Below are 18,490 nucleotides of genomic sequence, written 5' to 3'. Positions count from 1 at the left end.
CTTCTTCTTCTTCTTCTTCTTCTTCTTCTTCTTCTTCCTCTTCTTCCTCTTCTTCTTCTTCATCTTAAAGATGTTATTTATTCATTTAAAATTTTTTAAATTTTTAATTTTTAAAATATTTTTATTTATTTATTTGACAGACAGAGATCACAAGTAGGCAGAGAGGCAGAGAGAGAGAGGAAGGGAAGCAGGCTCCCCGCTGAGCAGAGAGCCCAATGTGGGGCTCGATACCAGGACCCTGAGATCATGACCTGAGCTGAAGGCAGAAGCTTTAACCCACTGAGTCACCCAGGTGCCCCTGTTTATTCATTTATTTTAATCTTTTTTTTTTTATTTGACAGACAGAGATCACAAGTAGGCAGAGAGGCAGGCAGAGAAAGAGAGGAGGAAGCAGGCTCCCCGCTGAGCAGAGAGCCCAATGTGGGACTCGATCCTAGGACCCCGGGATCATGACCCAAGCCGAAGGCAGAGGCTTCAACCCACTGAACCACCCAGGTGCCCTTATTCATTTATTTTAGAGAGAGAGAGGAAGAGAAAGAGATTGAGAGTGCAAGTGGGGGGAGGGGGAGGGACAAGGAGAGGGAGGGGGAAAGAATGGTAAGCAGACTCTGTGCTGGGCACAGAGCTTGATGTCAGAATTCTGAGATCATGACCTGAGCTGAAACCAAGAGATGGGCACTTAACGCATCGAACCACTCAGGCGTCCCAAGACTTGCCTTTTAGTAATAGAAGGTAAGCACACACCCCCGCCCCCATGACTTCGCCTACATGTCACTGGCGGGAACCGAGTAACATGGCCAGCTCTAGCGGCAGGGGAGGCCGGGCAATCAAGGCGTTTAGGCGTCAGTCCATACAGTAGAGGAAGGTGCTGACTAAGGGGCTTGTAGTATGTGCTGCACCGTTCTCTGGGAATCCGGGTCTCTTGTCGTTCTTGTGCAGTATCTACCCCCCGCTTCTCTTTCTGAAGACTGCCTTTTGTTTCTCCAGCACACACGTGGGGAACCGGCCACCCCAGCTCTGGAACCGCATCAGGACTCTCGGCTCCAGGACCACCAAATACCTGGGTGGCATCCCAGCGGCAACCTTTCAAATGCCAAAGGCAAAGACGCTAATTAGCCCAGCTTGAGTTAGAAGAGGAAGCTGATTGGTCTGGTTTGACTTGGTATGTACTGCTCAGCCACTCAGGTGTGGTCATGAGAGCAGCATGAGGTAGGGCAAACCTGATTGGTGGAGGAGGTGGTGGTGTATTCTCAGGAAAAGAGGGCGTGGCTGAGGAGACACTGTTAAAATGATACACCCAGTTGGAGGAGCGGTGAGAAGAAATTGCCATCATGGGTTGTAACATTGATAGGATAAAAATTGACATGTCCGGAGGACCTGGGTGGCTCAGTGGGTTAAGCCTCTGCCTTTGGCTCAGGTCATGATCTCAGGATCCTGGGATCGAGCCCGGCACTGGGCTTTCTGCTCAGCAGGGAGCCTGCTTCCCACCCCACTCCCTCCCCGTCTTCCTCTCTGCCTACTTGTGAGCTCCATCTGTCAAATAAATAAAATATTTTAAAAAATTTGACATGTCCTTGGAAGATGTAGAATATAGTGGAGTAATATGGGCGTTGTATTTGACTTATCCAAATGCAAATATACATGGTTGACCAACAAAAAACAACCTTTCCCACATGATTTGGCTTTCAAACATGAGCCACCTACCTGAATGGCTGCCTACCTAAGTGATCTTTTCTGGTGCTGGAGAAAAATTTGCTGTTTTGGACTTTGGGGAAATGGTACAGTATAGGTAATACCATGATGTTCTTTATAAACATCTTCCAGGATTTTCAAGAGTATTTTTTAAAAAGATTTTATTTATTTATTTGACAGACAGAGATCACAAGTATGCAGAGAGGCAGGCAGATAGAGAGGAAGGGAAGCAGGCTCATCACTGAGCAGAGACTCCGATGCGGGGCTCTATCCCAGGACCCTGAGATCATGACCCAAGACGAAGGCAGAGGCTTTAACCCACTGAGCCACCCAGGCGCCCCTCAAGAGTATTTTTTTTAAAGATTTTATTTATTTATTTGACAGACAGAGATCACAAGTATGCAGAGAGGCAGGCAGAGACAGAGAGGAGGAAGCAGGCTCCCTGCTGAGCAGAGAGCCCGATGCGGGGCTCGATCCCAGGACCCTGAGATCATGACCTGAGCCGAAGGCAGAAGCTTAACCCACTGGGCCACCCAGGCACCCCAAGAGTATTTTTAAGGTCAGGTAATGCTCACTTTCCCCACTGACTTTATATCTTAGCCCTGTGTAAAATGTACCTTCAATGAGATATCACACTGAGAACTTTTCCTATTTCCTTCTAGTTTTAATCAGTATAAAGAATCCATTTGGTTTTAAAATAGCAAAATAGGTTTATTGCGGCTTTTTAAAAATAAAAAAGAAATGATATTCATGACTTTTGGGTCTTCCTCCCATTTCATTTGGCAGTCCTGGCCACACCAGAAAGGCAGGAAGTGGACAGGTGGACGGGGAGAGAGCAGAACATGGGAGCAAGAAGAAGGAGGGTCTCTATAAACATGGTGATGAAAGGGTGTGTCCACCTGGACAGCGTGTTTCCTTCCGGGACCGGGTGCTTGGGTCTGTCCTCCTCGGGAGGCTGTCATTGCTCCCCTCATGCAGTCAGATGGGCAGGAGGGGATGGGAGTCAGAAACTGGGTTCAGGACCCAGTTTTGAATTTAGTAGCTGCATGACTTTAGACAGGCAGTTTAACCTTTCTGGGCCTTATCTTCTTCCTCTGTAAAATGGGGATCAGAATACTATTAACCTCCCAGGGTCTGGTGGAGGATTAGGCGAGAAGCATTTTGAAGACTGCAGAGTGCCACATAAATGTCAGTCATTATTACGGAAGCGATAAGAGGACTAGGTGTGCTAAATTTATTATAATAAACTTAGATATAAACATGATCTACCACGGCCTCAGCCTCGCCATGAGGTTGCCGTTCCGTCCGGCGGCCCCAGGACACGTCTCGGGTTTTGCCAGTGGTGGGTTTCTTGCAGCTCCGCGGGGGTGGATGTGTGGGTATGCCACAGCTCGGGTGTGACGCGCCACATCATCGTGTCTACCAAGCCTGGGAGCCTGGGCTTCAACCGTACATTCTTCATATGCCTGAGGATGTAAACATCCGTTAAGTCAGTCTAAAAAGAACCCCATCCCTGCATGCTCCGTGATACAGCATTGTGCGAACACCAGTCTAGGTCTAGCAACATGCTAGGATAACAACCTTTAAAGTCCTATGAAAGCGGCTTAGAATTTTGACACGCGAGAGTCACACACGTGACTCACGGAGGATCACACAGGGCCGGACGGGATGACGTTTCTAGTTCCTGTTGCCAGGCTTAGAAAACAGAAGGCTCTGGCTGGATTTGCTAGATGAGTCTCTCTTGGGCATCTCCCTCTCTTGGTCCATCTTCGGGGCGGCTTTTCTGGTTCCAACCTTCAATGAGCAAGAAGAAACAAACGCACACACTCTATAATTGTGGCAAGATCCCAAAATGGTCCACTTGGATGATTTTTTTTTTTTACTCAAAATAAAATGTTTGCTGTAAAAAAAAATTATATCTAATTATAGAAAGAGAGGAGGAGGAGGGAAGGGGGAGAGAGAGAAAGATGCGTAAAAAGAAGCTAAAATGATCCATAATGACCACTACCACCCAAAGGTAAGCGCGCTGCTGGATATACAAATGTTTCCCTTTTTACATTTTTGTGCTTTTGAAAGCAGGCGCTTCTTATGATGGGTGTATTCATTGTGACGGAGTTTCTTTCTCCTGGAAAGCTCTTACTGAGCGCTGCGTGTCTTCCGTCTAGGCCTTTTCTGAGCACCACCCCTCCTCCCGGCCGCCCCGTGTGCGATGCTGCCCCTGGTCTCAACTGATTGGATGCTTGGTACAGGCTGTGGTTTGCAGATGATCGCGCCCGGGATTTGGGGTTACAGGCTCTGAGATGCTACTGGGTCCCTGGGTGGGTCCTTTAAATGGCGGGATGGTGAGGTCATCTCTTCCAGTGAGATCACTGGAGAGAGATGAGCAGGTGCAGGGAGACCCAGAGAAGGAATATGGTGTGTGAGCTTGTGTGTGTGCGTGTGCGCGTGTGAGGGAACGGATGCCTGGGACCTTGGGCTTACCAGTTCTCTTTAGAGGTGGGACCTCTTTCAATCCTTTGTTTTCATGACCCAGGGGTTCCTGTACCCCCTATAAAAGCGGCCCTCCCTGTTTCTGAGTAGGTTTCCCTACTCCCTCTCACACATGTGCCCATACTGTTCGTGGGATCATAATTCGCATGTTTCTTTCCAGCAGGCTCCAGATCCAGCCCGACTTCCTGCAAGTGTCTGACTCCAGTCACAAAGTCTCATACCCCTGGGGGTAACCCGGTGTGGGGGTGGTTGGAGAGGGCTAGTGGGTTGTCAAGTTTGAGCTCAGCCACTTACTGCATGACTCTTGGTTTCCTCATCTGTCACACAGGGACCAGAATATCCATCCTGACTTCCTCAGGGGCCCAGAGAAGATTCTGGGTGGATTTTATTTTATTTATTTTTTTAAAAGATTTTATTTATTTGTGTGAGAAAGCGAGTGAGCAAGCGCACAAGCAAGGGAAGCGGCAGGCAGAGGGGGAAGCAGGCTCCCCACTGAGCAAGGAGCCCAATGCGGGGGCTCGATCCCAGGACCCCGGGATCATGACCTGAACCCAAGGCAGACACTTAACGGACTGAGCCTCCCAGGCCTCCCTCTGGGTGGATTTTAAAGGAAGGGACTGCCAGGACTGTCTCTTCAGCCCTTTTCACTCAGGAGGTATAAAAATCACCTCTGAGGCCTGTGCCAGCAGCTGACAGGGGGCCTTGAATGTGCTTTGAGACTGCATCCAAAATCATTTGAGGGTGAGAAGGGCTAGCTTCTCTACACGAGCCTGCAAAATAAATCTTGGTTGGAGTGCCCAGTGAAAATGAAAACAGACAGCGAAGGCCAAAAAACCTCCCCCAAACTACCTTTCCTTCATATCCCTTTTTATTTGATTTTCCATAAAATGGCTGGCTATGGATGATTCCCAAATTCCAGTGCCCTGACCGGGGGAGAAGCCGGCCTTCAGAGCTGGAGCCAGGGGGTTGGTTAAAAATAAAGAGTACCCAGGCCCAACATCCTTAGCCCCCAGGTCTGCCAGGAGCATGGGGTGGGGGATGGAGGTCACAGAGGGCAGAGGGGTGACCTGGGAAGAGGACGACACTGGGGCGTGTCAGGGGAAGGGCTGGGAAATCCCGCAGCACCCTCCCTGAACAGGGACCAAAGGTGAGTGCCATGCCTTAGGTTTCTGTGTCTGGGAACCACACGCCTCACCCTCGGAATGGAAGGGCAGGGATGGGGCGCCAGGGGGGCCCAGTCTCAGGTTGTGATCCCAGGATCCTGGGATCGCGTTCCGCATTGGGATCCCCGCTCAGGAGGGAGTCTGCTTCTCCCTCTCCCTCTGCCCCTCCTCACCACTCCGGCTCTCTCTGGCTCACTTTTTCTCTCTCAAATAAACAAATTAGATCTTAAAAAAAAAAAAAAAAAGGTCAGGGATAGAAACTGGGTCATTACACGGTGACACCCAGGTGGAAATGAACTCAGGACATGCTGGAGAGGCCACTTCCGGGGACTGTGAGGTCAAGAAAGGCCCCACCCAGCCTCAGGGCTTGGTTTAAGCCGCTCCTTCTGGGGAGGCCTCTCCTGGCCCCTGGACCGAGTGTGTCCTTGTGAGATCGGCTCCTGAGTGCAGGCAGCTGACCTTTGGTCCCAAAGCATCGTGTGCGATGATTAATTCATTACTGTATTTACTGGAAAAAAAAAAAAAAGCCCAAGAATGGAAGCTAGAAAGGCAGGGGATTTTCGGTGTCTGTCCTCTGATTTAAGCCCGCATTGCTCCCCCTTGTTCTCATTATTGTCCCAGACTAAGGAGCCTCCTCAGACTCCCATTTCCTAGTTGCTCCCGTCCCTATGAAATTTTGACAGATACGTATGCTTTACACATTACAAAAATTATTTTCGTCCTCTCAGGGGGGATCCTGCCCCCACTGAGAATTCCTGATTGAACCCAATGCCTGGACAGTACCCACCATGTTGTAGGCGCTCAGTCAATATTCCTGGAATGAATGAGGGCTGGGACAGGACCTGTTTGTCCGCTCCTCCTTCCCCCTGCCCGTAGCCGGTGGCACGGACTAGGCAGCCAATAAATACAGGTTAAAGACAAGATGTCCTCTTCAGCATATGACACCCCAAACCACTATAAACTCCTTTTAGCTGCCACAGAAATCAATATAGAATCACTGAGTGGCATTAGGAAGGACAGAAAACAGAAACCCAGAGCCTTTCACGGAGGGAGGAGGCTTGCCAGGCATGGAGACTCTTTTTCTGAGAGGGCAAGAGTGAAAAGCAGATTTTACGGGTCCTGTCTTTTCCAAGGGGCTCATGGCGACCGCTATCCTCTGAAGACTCCAGGGACACTGTAGAGGAAGGGGAAGCCCAAGCCGCACTGGGTCAGGACCACGAAGACCCTTCCGTACCGAGGAGATCCTAGTCACCAAACCTCTCAGCGGTTCCTTCCTGCTCCCGGCTCAACCCTACTGGTGGGTGAGTAAGTGACAAACCTGTCACTCATTCCCACCTGGCAGGCTGGCGAAGGTCTCTGAGCTAGGGGAGCCCTCAGGACCCTCTCTCCTCTTCACATCCTGCTCTGGGTGGTCACCACCTTCCCGAATTAGAAAAAGGGTGTTGGTTGAGAAGACGTTTCTGTTTTCCCAACATGTCCCTTACCTAGAATTCTCTTCAGGCTTTTTTGCTGATAATTTTGTAGCCTCAGAATTATCGTGACCTTTTGATCAAACGCGAATGTGCCTCCTGATTCTTATCTCCCTGCCGCGTGTTTGGCTCTCGAGCCTCCTGAGAGCTCACCTCCACTTCCTGCGACGTGGGAATGCGGTTGGGTCAACTCCAGCTCCAGGGCTGGATTGTGAATGGCAGTGTTTCAGTATGTTTAAAATTTCAGTCTTGATTCCCAGCTCTTAAAAAAAGAATGTTGTAGGGATCCTTCCTTGCGATTCAAGAGACAAGGTGCCTGAAATGTGTCAGGTTTTTTAACCAGAGGGCGATCGCCTAAAGGAGGGGAGGCAGGGCCCACCTGGGTGTTCAGATCGGCAAGGATTCCAGTTCTCTTCCTTAGCTGTGCGGCTCTGGACGAGTAACGAGAAGCCGCTGAGTTTCAGACACGTCCTCTGCTAATGGGGGACTAACACAACGCGTAGCCCTAGTGCTGTTGTGAAGACTGGGAAGTGCTGGTGCCTGGCCGCACTAAATGCTCAGTGCGTAAGGGCGGGTGGGGGGGGGTCTTATTGTCAACCTGGGTTTCCTGCGGAAGTCCAACTGCTTCCTTTCTCCTCCCAGCTCACCTGGGGACTTGGATTCTGCATCTTGTTCTTCACCGTCTCGACAAACACTCGTCTCTTGAACACAGAAAGAATATTGACAACGTTTAGCTTGTTTTCTTCTTTCCCTTTTGCATCAGAGGAAAGTGGTTCCCCTGCCCCCTCCACTTTCAGATGTTGCCCATTTGGATGGACTGTTGGGCCTTCCTAGGGGTGGGGCGTGGGGTGAGCATGTGCCTCTGAGGAAGGAGGCCTGGCTTTCCCTCGGCCACACCGTCCTGCTGGGCTCCTTAGGGATGTCTGTTCCGGATTCCAGAGGATTCTGAGAGGGGGAGCCTTGTCAAGCAAGGTTCCCTGGAGGATTACTGCCATCCTCCTGGGGGACAAGTCAGCTTTGGGTAGAAGCAGAGCCTCCTAGATCACGGGAGGGGCTGAAGACGTGGGTTTCTACCTAGGATCCCAGCGGGCCGGGCGTGAGGAAGCCGCAGTGGCTGACCTCCCTGTCAGGGGCTGCGGGTGCCTGCTGGGGAGTCAGTCTCCTGGCGAATCTGGAGCTCGCCCTTCCCCTGGGGTTTCATGACTGCTGCTGACCCTGGTCTCCTCAAGACCCTGCACCTCAGGACAGTTCACTGAGAAAGGAGCGTGTCCTAGGTGCTGGGCACCCGACAGAGCGCGCGAGCTGGGGCCTCCCTCGCAGACTGACACTCCAGCAGGTGATGGGGCAGGGGTGTCGGGAAGGGGGTGTCTCTCAGAGAGTCCTGAGCCCTGCGGGAGGCTCCAGCCAGATGCCTACAGGGGCTGGGGAACTAACAGCAGTGGGTGGAGTGAGCTGGGTGGGGAGGGTGGCAAACCCACAAGCCCAGGGCCTTTCGAAGGGGCCTGGAGATGGCGGCTGTGGGACTGCGGGTCTAGAAGCCCCAGATCTTCAAAGTTGCACAGAAAAGCCAGAAATCTAGAGTATTTTGTGAAAGTGCCCTAATTGGAAATGTTACTTAAAAAAAAGACACCCCCTCCCCGCAAAAAAAGAAAACCCATGAGCCAAATGAAATGCCTCTGTGGGCTGCCATTCTGTGACATCTGCTTCGGAGCCTGCCTCCTTGGCTTCTAGCGGGGGCTCCGTCACAGCGGCGGGCGGACTTGCCGATGAAACACGGGGTGCCTCATCAAACTTGACTTTCAGAGTGCAAAGGAATAATCTTTTTAGTCTAAGTACATCTCATGCAATATTTGGGGCATACTTGTACTAAATAACTATTTGTTGTTTATCTGAAATTCCAGTTTACCTGGGCGTCCTGTTTTGTTTTCTTGCCCCTAGATCTGGCAAGTCTACGGGATATTCACAAAAGTCATGGAGGAAGTGTGCAGGGAGGCCCCAGCTCGCCATCTTTTGGAGAGGGCATGGGTACTTGGAAGTCTCTTCCATTCCCAGAAAAAGGGTGCCAAGTTGCCGTTAAAGCAACCGTCTAAGAAGGCTCAGGGGCTGTATTTAACTGAGTCGCCCTCTGGCCTGCAGCCCCTCAATATTTATCACAGGCTCCGCTGAGAGGAGCTAAGCTTAGAAGACAGCCACCAACCAAATTCCCAGGTAGCTGTAAAGTGGTAATTTTTGAACCAGCAGCCTCCCTTCCTTTATTCCATCCCCACCCCCAGCAGAATGCTTTAAGCAAAATCCCATGAGGAACGTGGCATATGAAGCAGGTAAAGGAGAATTTTTCTGGGGGAAACAAGAACAATGTGTATGTGTGGGGGGTAGGGTGGGGGCGATGCTGAGAGTCACACTCTTCTACGGCACCCAGGGGCTCTAGGGAACCCCAGTTTGAGCACTGCTCCAACATGTTTTCCTTGGATTAAGTCTAGCCAGTGGATGGCTGGACACTGAAGGGCAGATCCTGGCCCCCCTGGACACCTGCTTTTCCTGAACTTTCCTGAACTAACTGGGCGATAATGACATCAGTCTGTCTCAAGAACTGACCTCAGACGTGGCCCAGCCAACATTACACCGTTCTTCTTAGGGATGTTGTTCCTTAGATCATACACTGTCCTCTCTAGGGGAAAATCCAGTACCACCCTTATTCTAAGACACTTCTGAGCATTGCCTCCATGTAGCTCACGGACACTGCGAGCTCGGGGTCTGTGAACTCCAGCTCCCACTGGCTGCCGGAAAGCCCAGTCAAGTGTGGCCTCCCCCTTGGCAGGTGAGAAGGTCGTTCGAGTTGGCACCTTCCTCCTCACTCCCGGCTCTATTCTGTGCCTACTTTCCTCCCCTTCTTGCACCAACTTATTTCATTCTAAGGGCAGGGGTTCCTGGGACTCCCCACTCCTCTCTTCTTTTCTTATGACCTGGCTCCAAGTCCCCGGGTCACTTAGTGCTCAGGGAGCTTGCTCTGCCAAAACCGCACTTGACCTTCCCCAGGCCTTACCTCCAGATAGTGGGCTGGAGGCCTGCCTGTGTCTCAGGTTCATTTGCTCTGACTGCAGGTAAGGGAGGGGCAGGCGCGGGGGAAGGGGAGGGGGTGGAGGTATGTGGGTGCTCCTGGCACAGCACAAGGGACTTGTACCCCCACCAGGTTCTACCCTGTGAACATGCTGTATCTACCTTGTGTCTCTGTGAGAGCAGAAGACCTCTCCATACCTGCCTCTCTTTCTCTTTGAAGGAACAGTTGCAAGGTGTTGATTCTTTTGCATTTTTCTGTTCGTGATCCTCTAAACGTTCCTGAGTGAAAATAGCAGGTGAGCAAGAGAGCGTTCAATGTGTCTGGTCCTGTTCCATTCTGGGACGCACCTCCGAGGTTTCTGGGAGACCCTGGGGCTCACTGGAGTTGGTGGGCAGTGGATGAAGGGCGGGGAGGGCCCCCACCCCCTCTCTACCCGCAGTACCGCCCTAACCACGTTTTACTTTCTCGTCCTCGCGTGGGCCAAAGGGTACCACCCCTACCCCTGCCTACCCCCGGGCCCACACTACACGCGACCTACCGATTTCTAGTTCTTGGTCAAAATCAAGCAAGTGACACTGAGCTAATCTGGGTCTCGAGAATGCCTGGGCCCGAGACAGTTTTGGAAGATCCCGATTTAAACAAGATAGTGATGACATCGAGGACGTATAGGCGCTCGTGTTGAGTAGTTCTGTGTGCTCAGGACCTTGCATCCGTCCTCCCCTGGAAGCTAACACACTGAGTGGGGCGCCGCCTTCACTCCCACCTTCCAGATGAAGGATCTGAGCTAATTAAGCACAAGGAAGGTCCAGCCCCACCAACGTTGTGGCCACGCCCCTTGGCCAGGATCTGATTGGCTGTAGGCTTGATTGGCAGGAGAACTGAGGAGCTTCCCCAGCCGGACTCGAGCCTTTCTCACACTTGAAGTCCTAATAAAGGGCCGGGAAGGGGAGTGCGTGCTTCCAAATGGCAACTTCTGTGCATTTAAAAATTCCCTCTTGAAAATTCCAGCTTTAACCCATTCATAAGAAGGATCTGAGCTCTTCTTGGCCGTAGCCCTGGCTGTATTCACCAGCCGTTAAGGAGCTTCGCAGAAGAGCCGCTGGCTCCAGGTGGCCCGGGAGAGCACCTTGGGGTCTGTGGCCGGTGTCCGGGGCAGGAAGCTCTCGGACAGAAATGCAGGCCTCTCCCCACCCGTTCGAAGTTGTCCTTTCTCTCCCCCATAGTAACCATGCTTGCTAGACACCAGGATCTGTCGACATTATGTCACTTAACCCTCTCCGTCTGGTTGTTATCGTTTTTGGTGGTGGTTGTCCCGGACTTTGAGATCCAAGGGTCACTTGGGGCCAGAGGTGGGGCTTAACCCCTCTTTGTCAGACTCCCGGACTCCCGAGGCTGCCTCTGAACTGAGAGTCACAGCTGCCTTATCTAGTGATGTGGGAAGTGGATGAGACTGAGCACCGCCTGGGCCACTGTCATTGTTCCCCTGTCACATGGTCAGAGTGGATGAACGCAAGGTTCTCTGGGAATGCCCCAGCCCTGAAGCTTTCATATCAAGTCTCACCATCACAGCCAAAGGTATGAGCGTGGAAGTATGATTCCGGGAAGTTCAGCTTGGTGAAGAGATGTTCAAATAAGCAAACTAAAAACTACATCTTACTTTAAAAAACATTTTTTTTTGAGGGCACTGGTTTGAAGCTCAAAGGGAGTAATTTCATTACCTAGTGGTTCAACCACCGCTTCTCTATGAATGGGTGAACTTTTATACATGAGACTGGAAACATTAAGGGTCCTTGTGAAAATGTTAGGTGTAAAACTTAAAACAAAAAGGAATCCCATTTTCCTTGAACTTCCATTTAAAGGACGGCTATACTCCTTGGCAGGAACTGTGGCCAAGACAGACATATCAATTTCCCTTTACAATCCAGCAAAACTTTAAAATTTATGGGTTTTTATTTCCCGACACACAGGAATTTCTGACAACGTATTAATAACAAACCTTAAATGCGAACCCAAGCCCTGGAATGAAAACGGCAGGAATGATGGCGCGTGGAGGATGAAGGGAGGGAGGCTCCTAGAAAGGGAGTTGCAGAGAGCACCAGGTGTGGAGAAGCGGACTGGAGTTGGGGAGGGCACGTGGCCGGGGGCGGGGGGAGGGTAGTCCCCTTTCTGTTGCGGGGCAGGGAGGTGAGGTGACGCTGCTCTCTGCCAGCCTCTCTGAATGGGCGGCCGGGCGCCAGCATCCCTCGAATGGTCCATGGGAGAGATGAAGCGTGCAGTGTGGGGCCGGTGCCCGCCACTCGGGAAGTGCTAGTGAACGGTGCCATCAGTGCAGCCGTGATTGTGGCTATAGTTTTCATAACCTTTCCCTAAATTGTGAAGTCCCTGAATTTGAATGTTCCCAGCTCCAGCTCTTCTGGGGACACAGAGGCAGGTTCAACTTTGGCCGTCTTAGACCCTCCGGCACAGAAGGAGGTCTAGTGTCCAATAGGCTGGCAAGGCCCTTGCATTGTGCGTGAATGAGGCAGCTCATGAATAATGCATGCAGAGCCTGATTATGTAAATCCGCAGGTTTCCTTACATTTTTAGCCAGCACATGACAATGGCCTTTTTTGGGCCCTTTGCTGTCCCATTCTGTGGTCTGGTGTTTCGGCTTTGGGGACTAGCCTGCCAAGTCCTGGGGAGGACCGGGATGGGGGGGGACCTGAGGGAGGGGTGACCTCTCCAGAGGGCACATCAAAGGAAAAGTCGGAGCTCTGTCACTGGCCCAGCTCTCCCTGACTTTGCGTGGTGTGAAAGGAAATTGTCCTTTGCCTGAAGCCTGTGATGTTTAATTCAGAGCCATGGATGCTAGAAACCCCGCATCTGGGGCTCCCTGAGAGCAGGGTGGCTGCTTTCATTTCCAGGGCTACAGGCCAGGGAGCCTGTTGTCTGGAGGGTTTGCAGGAGAGAGGAGGGCAGCTTCCTAACCGGCGCCTTCTGGTTGGGGAAGAGGGCGTCCTTCTAGAGCCTTCTGCGGCTTGGCCTCCTTAGAGCTTATGCAGGCAACACACACATAAACACGCACACATGCAGACGCACACACAAACACACAGCGCATACGCGTGCACACTTCTATACTCCTGCACACATGCCAGCATGCATGCGCAAATACACAGCCCTGAGTCAGGAAAACCAACGTTTACAAGAAGAATGGAGAGAGGCCAGCAGAGAACACAGGAACTAGGGTCAGAGATCCCGGGGCCGGGTCTAGCTCCGCTTACCAGCGACAGTGTGAACTTGGGCAAGTCTCTTAACTTTCCGAGGCTCGGTTTCCTCATCTGTAAAAGGGGGTCATCAGAGCAACCCGGCCAAGCTACCAAGGCATTAGTAACCCCAACTGGGGCGGCAAGGCCCAGGGGGCGCCCGGTGCCTTTGGATGGTCATGAGATGGCAGTTGTAATTTTCCTTGTTTGCCTGATCTTAGCCTTGAGACCTGCCCTACCTCTGGCAAGAGTTAAGAATGAGGGAGAGTCTGGTTGGGAAATGGGTGCAGGAGTGAGGGCTCCTGGGTATAACCTGCAGAGAAGACAGGAAAGCCACTCTGCCGACCACCGGGCTGGCCCAGGTCTGCTGGGGCACTTCCAAAGCGTTTGTTTGGGTGCAGGTCATGGTGCCTGGTTGTCAGCCGTGACTCTCCTGGGTCTGAGGCAAAGTCTGCCCCGGCCACCACAAGGGCAGTCCTCTGGCCACGTCGAGGACAGCAGCATCCACCTGCCGGGGCCAGGCCCTGGGCTGATGCTTTAGAGGCAGCACAAGTGTCCCTCAGCTTCTGAAACCACATGGCCCGTAAGTTCACCCTGCAAGAGCTTGGACAGGGAGGGTGCCTGCCTCGTGAGCAGCCTTCCCAACAACCCTGCAAGGCAGGTACCCTCAGCTCCAATTCCCGGTGAGGAAGCAAGGCTCAGAGAGGGGACTGGATTTGCACGAATCCACAAGGTTAGCGAGTGGGGGGATCTGAACCCAGGACTGACTCCTGTGCCGTGTGACAGAGGAGATAACAAGGCGAGGGGTGGAGGTGGCTTGGGCTGGATCATCAGCCTGAGTCTCGAATCTTGGTTTCTCAAGGCGATGTTTCTACCCAGTTCATGCTGTGAGACAGATCTCTCCTCCTCCTGTCTTTCCTCCGGGGTTCCCAGAGCCCGGAACAGACACCCGCCCATGCCTCTGGTACACACACTCTGACTCTCCTTTGCAACTCGGTGTAGGTGTCACCACTTGGAAAGCATGCCTAGAGTGCTCTGGGCTGGCTAGGTGCCTGCCTCTGGGTGCCACAGCCTGAGCACCCGTTAGGCAGGGACCTGTCTGTTCTGCACTAAAGGATCTGGTGGTCTTCAAGGACATCCATCCATCATCCACCCATCCTCCATCCATCCATCCGATATTTACTGGATGCCACCTATGTTCCCAGCACTCAGAACAGTGAACCCAAATCTTAATTCACAGATCTCTTGTTCATCTATGTATCCCTACCACCTGGAAGAACCTAAAAATTCAAACAATAGCTACGATTTAAAAAGATACAGATGAGCTAGATTGTGAGTTTCAGAGAGGTTGAGGAACCCACCTGGGGTGACACAGTAAGTGGTAGAGCTAGGATCTGACGCTAGGCGCGTCTGAGATGCTAAAGCCATTCTGTCGTCTCCCTTTGCCTCAGCAGATGCGTTCTGTGCTGCCCGCACCCCCTGGGCCCTCCCTTCGCTGTTTCTGAAGGGAGCCAAGGGGCCGCAGCCTCCGAGGTTCGGCCCCAGGCCAGGAGCCCTCACCTTCCGCTGCCGGATGGCCCTGTTGATCCGCTTCTCCTGGTGCAGCTGGTGCTCCGTGCGCTCCAGAGCCTCCTTCAGCAGAGCCTTCTCCTCCGCCTCCTTGTAGATGCTGTCCTCCAGCTTCGCCATCTGCGACTGGTACATCTGCACGGACACCTTGCTCTGCCTGAGCGCATGGGACAGACACAGCTGGTTTTCCCCTCCTCTTTCTCAACCGTGTCCCCAACCTGGGAGGGTCTCCGAACGCTTCTGTCCGTGGCTAACTTGGTGGCTTCATGGCGAGCAGATGTGGGGCGTAGATAGTAGAACGAACAGCCCACTGGGTACCTAGTGTAGCAGGAGGGTATGCCCCCAGACCCCCCGTTTCCCAGGGAGGGCACAGGGGAACTGCGGCCACTGGAATAGGGTGAGCTGTGGAAAGTACGTAAGGGGAGCCCTAAGTCGAGATTCGTAAGAGGCGCAGCTCGTTCGTGGAGAGACAGAATGAACACTGAGCACCTTGGCCGCTGCTTTCTCACGGACAGACTTGCCTCTGTCGGGCCCTAGTCATCGCCCCCCGCACCCGCAGCCTCTGCTCCCCTCCCCCAAGTCCTCTGCCTGGCCCGGACCTGTGTCTGTCCCTGCCCTGAGGTTCAGCCGTGAGAACGGACAGCTGGCCCTTTTTGCGTGGTACCTGAGCTGTTCGATGTCTTTCTCGTATCCTCTCAAAAGCTCCTCTTTTCTCTCCAGCCGGTTCTTGAGTTGGGTGATCTTATCGAACACCAGATCGAGGTCCCTTTGTCGGAGCTGGTTGACTCTCTCTCTCTCTTCGGCGGAGAGGTATTTCATGGATATGTGACCGGACATGTCCTTGATGTTCATTAGACTCCCGAGTGTCTTGCTCATGTCCATGTACTGTAAGGAAAGCGTTGGCCGGTAAGGGGCCTGGCCCAGGCTGCTGGTGGCTGCTTTGAGGAAGCCAACATCTAATTCTGTGTTGTTCATTCTCTGCAATTGCCGAGAACACAGCTGTGCTTGGAAACCAGAACCGCTGGGCTTTGCAGTAGGACTTTCATTTACTCCACATCCCTTTACTCTATGCCTTTTTGAGAACCAGGAGGAAAAGTGACAGCAGGCATAAACATTCATTCTAACTGCCTAGTTTTTCAAGGAATTGGACTATGCCATGTCTGACCCATGCTGGGAGAGTAGATGGGTCTTGCGGAGCTATTATTACAACTAAATACACATGTGAGGTTGCTGTTTAGTTATACTCTCCGGAGGTTAACGGTGACTGCAGGGGACCCAGCTTGGGACGGGAGGGGACAGTGCTGTAGGTACCTACCAGCTTTTCACTGAGATCTAAAGCCTCAGCCACATCCATTTTCCCTGACTTTTCCATGGGCGGGATGGCTGAGTTGGCAAGGCCACTCTGAGGCTGAAATGAAAAAGAGGTGAAAACTCCCTTGGCAAGCCATTGTGAATGTCTCTATCCTGGAACTAAAACACCGTGGTTACCAAAGAATGACTCGAGAGAGCTGATTTTCGTTTCACTTCCTGACCAGCCCGTCTTTTCTGGTAACTGTGCTCCCACCCTTCAGAGCGCGAGTCTCACTTGCCTTGTTCTCTGGTTACTTACTGTCTGTCTTCCCTCTGGACCAGCGGCTCTCAGTCAAGGGTGATTTCGTCCACCCTCCCCTGCGTGCCCCAGGACCTTTGTCAATGCCGGGATACATTTTGGTTGTTGCAACTTGAGGTGGGGAGTGCTACTGGCATCCAGAGGGTGGAGGGCAAGGATGCTGCTAACCATCCCACAGTACATAGGATGGCCTCCCAAACAAAGAATTACCTGCCCCCAAATACCCATAGTGCTCAGGTTGAGAAGCCCTAGTCTAGATGACAATCTTCATAAAAACGGAGGTCATGTTGCTCCTTGCTCACTATTCCATTTCTTGTGCCTAGCATGGCACCTGACACAGAGTGGCCGAGAAAATAGCTTTCCTCCTTTTATTAAAGGAATCTCATTTTTTAGGCAACAGAAACTATACTGTCACCAAATTTGGCCAAACCTTCTCCCAGTGCTAGAAGCTGCTGGGCGAGCATCCCTTCAGACCCACTCCAGAAACAATGCCCAATGGTGTTCCCAGCTGTGTGCTCACGACCACCCTCTCAGCCAGCTGGCTGCTGAAAGTCCCTACTGACTGGACGGAAAAGCCACCAGACCGATCAGGGAGTCTGAAGGACCACAAATAGCTATAATAAATCTCCCTAAAAAGCAAACTGGGTTTTAAGTGCTCGCCACGAGCATCTCTTGGCCCGCAGCATTTGCTGGCACTCCACTGTAAACCTCTGAGATGAAAAAAACCCAACTACAAAAATGTAAAGGCTCAGAAAGTGATTATGATAGACAAGCGTGGGCTATTTGTCTCTATGTCTGTAGCGCTGAGCATGAAGGAGGGGATCTGACAATGACAGAGCATGAACTACCACTCAGCATCTCCAGCCCTGGGTGGTGTCCTCTGTACCCCGCTCCGGGGTCCCCTTCTTTTTCTGATGGTGACCTAAGGCAGAGTCTGAGCTACAAGGTTCAATCACACAGTCCCTGTGCCCTTCTCTGCAGACTAGCAGGGAGCTAGACACAGGCCTGGGTCCATCAGTCATTATGCTGTGACCTTGGGTGACATACTTGGCTGCCTGAAGTCTTAACTTTTCTTATCTGTAGAATGGACATTATGACAGTAACCCCAACACAAGGCTGTTGGGAGGGCTGAATGATAAACGATGGCTTAGCCCAGATGTCAGCGAGCCTTCCTCCTGCTCCTTCTCTTCTTTTAATTTCCATTATTGGCAACCTCGGAGGATTGAGGTCTTCTGAGCGGGTTGGGGGCTCTCCTGCTCTGTGGTGTTGGTTGTGGCATAGGGTCAGTGCTAGGCAGGAAGGTAAATCTTGGAAGGTCAGGATATGAGAGCCCGCTGAGCTCCCACCTGGAGACTGCCCCTCTACTTCCAACCTCAGAGAACGAGAGCTTATCCAGAAGCCGACACATTCCTGAAGACCCACACCCCTAGCAAGTGTCTGGAGAGACTGTGCAGGGGAATGGTGGTACAGCATGATGACTTCGTTACGGCTTCTGAAAGCCCCTGCCTGGTTTAGGTCCCGCTGTGGCAGCATGCCATGCCCAGCAGGTTCTGTGATTGACGCTGACCTGAGGTGTCCATTGTCAAGTGTCAATCAATCAGGCGCCCATCAAATATCCATTTAGGGTACAGGGCACCTTCAACATAATAGTCAAATCACTTCTGAAAATCCTAGCAAATAAAACTATTTCCCTTAAGAAAGGAAGCTTTTCTCGAGGGACACTATCTAAATATCATTAAACAATCCTAACAGCTATCACTTATTAAGTGTTTGCTGTGAGCCAGATGTGGGGATAAGCACTTAACCCAGCCACCTCTAGGAAGGCTAGGAGCCCGCCCGAGGTCACGCAGGTGGCCAGGCTGGCATTCTGACACAGGTCCCTCTGTCTCTACTGCTACTCTTTATGTGTTCATGCTTCTCGGTTTGCTGTGAAAAGCAAACTTCAGGCAAACTCATGGCACAATGTTAAAAATCAGCCTGTTGACTATTTCCTGCAGGATATATATAACACATCACGTGGAAAGGAGGGCCCGCCAGACACCACTCTGGACCACTGTCAGTACCATGATTTAACACACTGGGCATGAATGGAAAGCAACCTCTCTGTTCAGACCTGGGGCTGCTGGTTCGGCAAAGCCCCGAGCAGGCGGCGCAGACGCTGGGCTCCCAAGGAGGCCTGGCCCCGAACCACTGACGTG

General features: G+C 52.0%; 1 protein-coding gene across 1 annotated transcript in view; it reads right to left on the bottom strand.

The window, feature by feature from the left end:
- Nucleotides 1–2,971: 2,971 nt before the first annotated feature.
- FHAD1 (forkhead associated phosphopeptide binding domain 1) overlaps nt 2,972–18,490 on the bottom strand; it is a 128,356-nt gene continuing 112,837 nt past the window's right edge. The window contains exons 29-35 of the mRNA XM_032863473.1: nt 15,999–16,091; nt 15,348–15,568; nt 14,675–14,840; nt 10,070–10,150; nt 7,462–7,515; nt 3,336–3,486; nt 2,972–3,158 (exon numbers count right to left, since the gene is read on the bottom strand). Of these exons, the coding sequence (XP_032719364.1) occupies nt 3,370–3,486; nt 7,462–7,515; nt 10,070–10,150; nt 14,675–14,840; nt 15,348–15,568; nt 15,999–16,091 (732 nt within the window). The 3' untranslated portion in view covers nt 2,972–3,158; nt 3,336–3,369. The remainder of the gene's footprint in view (nt 3,159–3,335; nt 3,487–7,461; nt 7,516–10,069; nt 10,151–14,674; nt 14,841–15,347; nt 15,569–15,998; nt 16,092–18,490) is intronic.

This window comes from Lontra canadensis, unplaced genomic scaffold (assembly GCF_010015895.1).
Source record: "Lontra canadensis isolate GAN:19392208 unplaced genomic scaffold, GSC_riverotter_1.0 scaffold25, whole genome shotgun sequence".
Lineage (NCBI taxonomy): Eukaryota > Metazoa > Chordata > Mammalia > Carnivora > Mustelidae > Lontra > Lontra canadensis.
The sequence above is the reverse complement of the archived record's forward strand: the minus strand, read 5'-3'. Positions and strand labels throughout refer to the sequence as shown.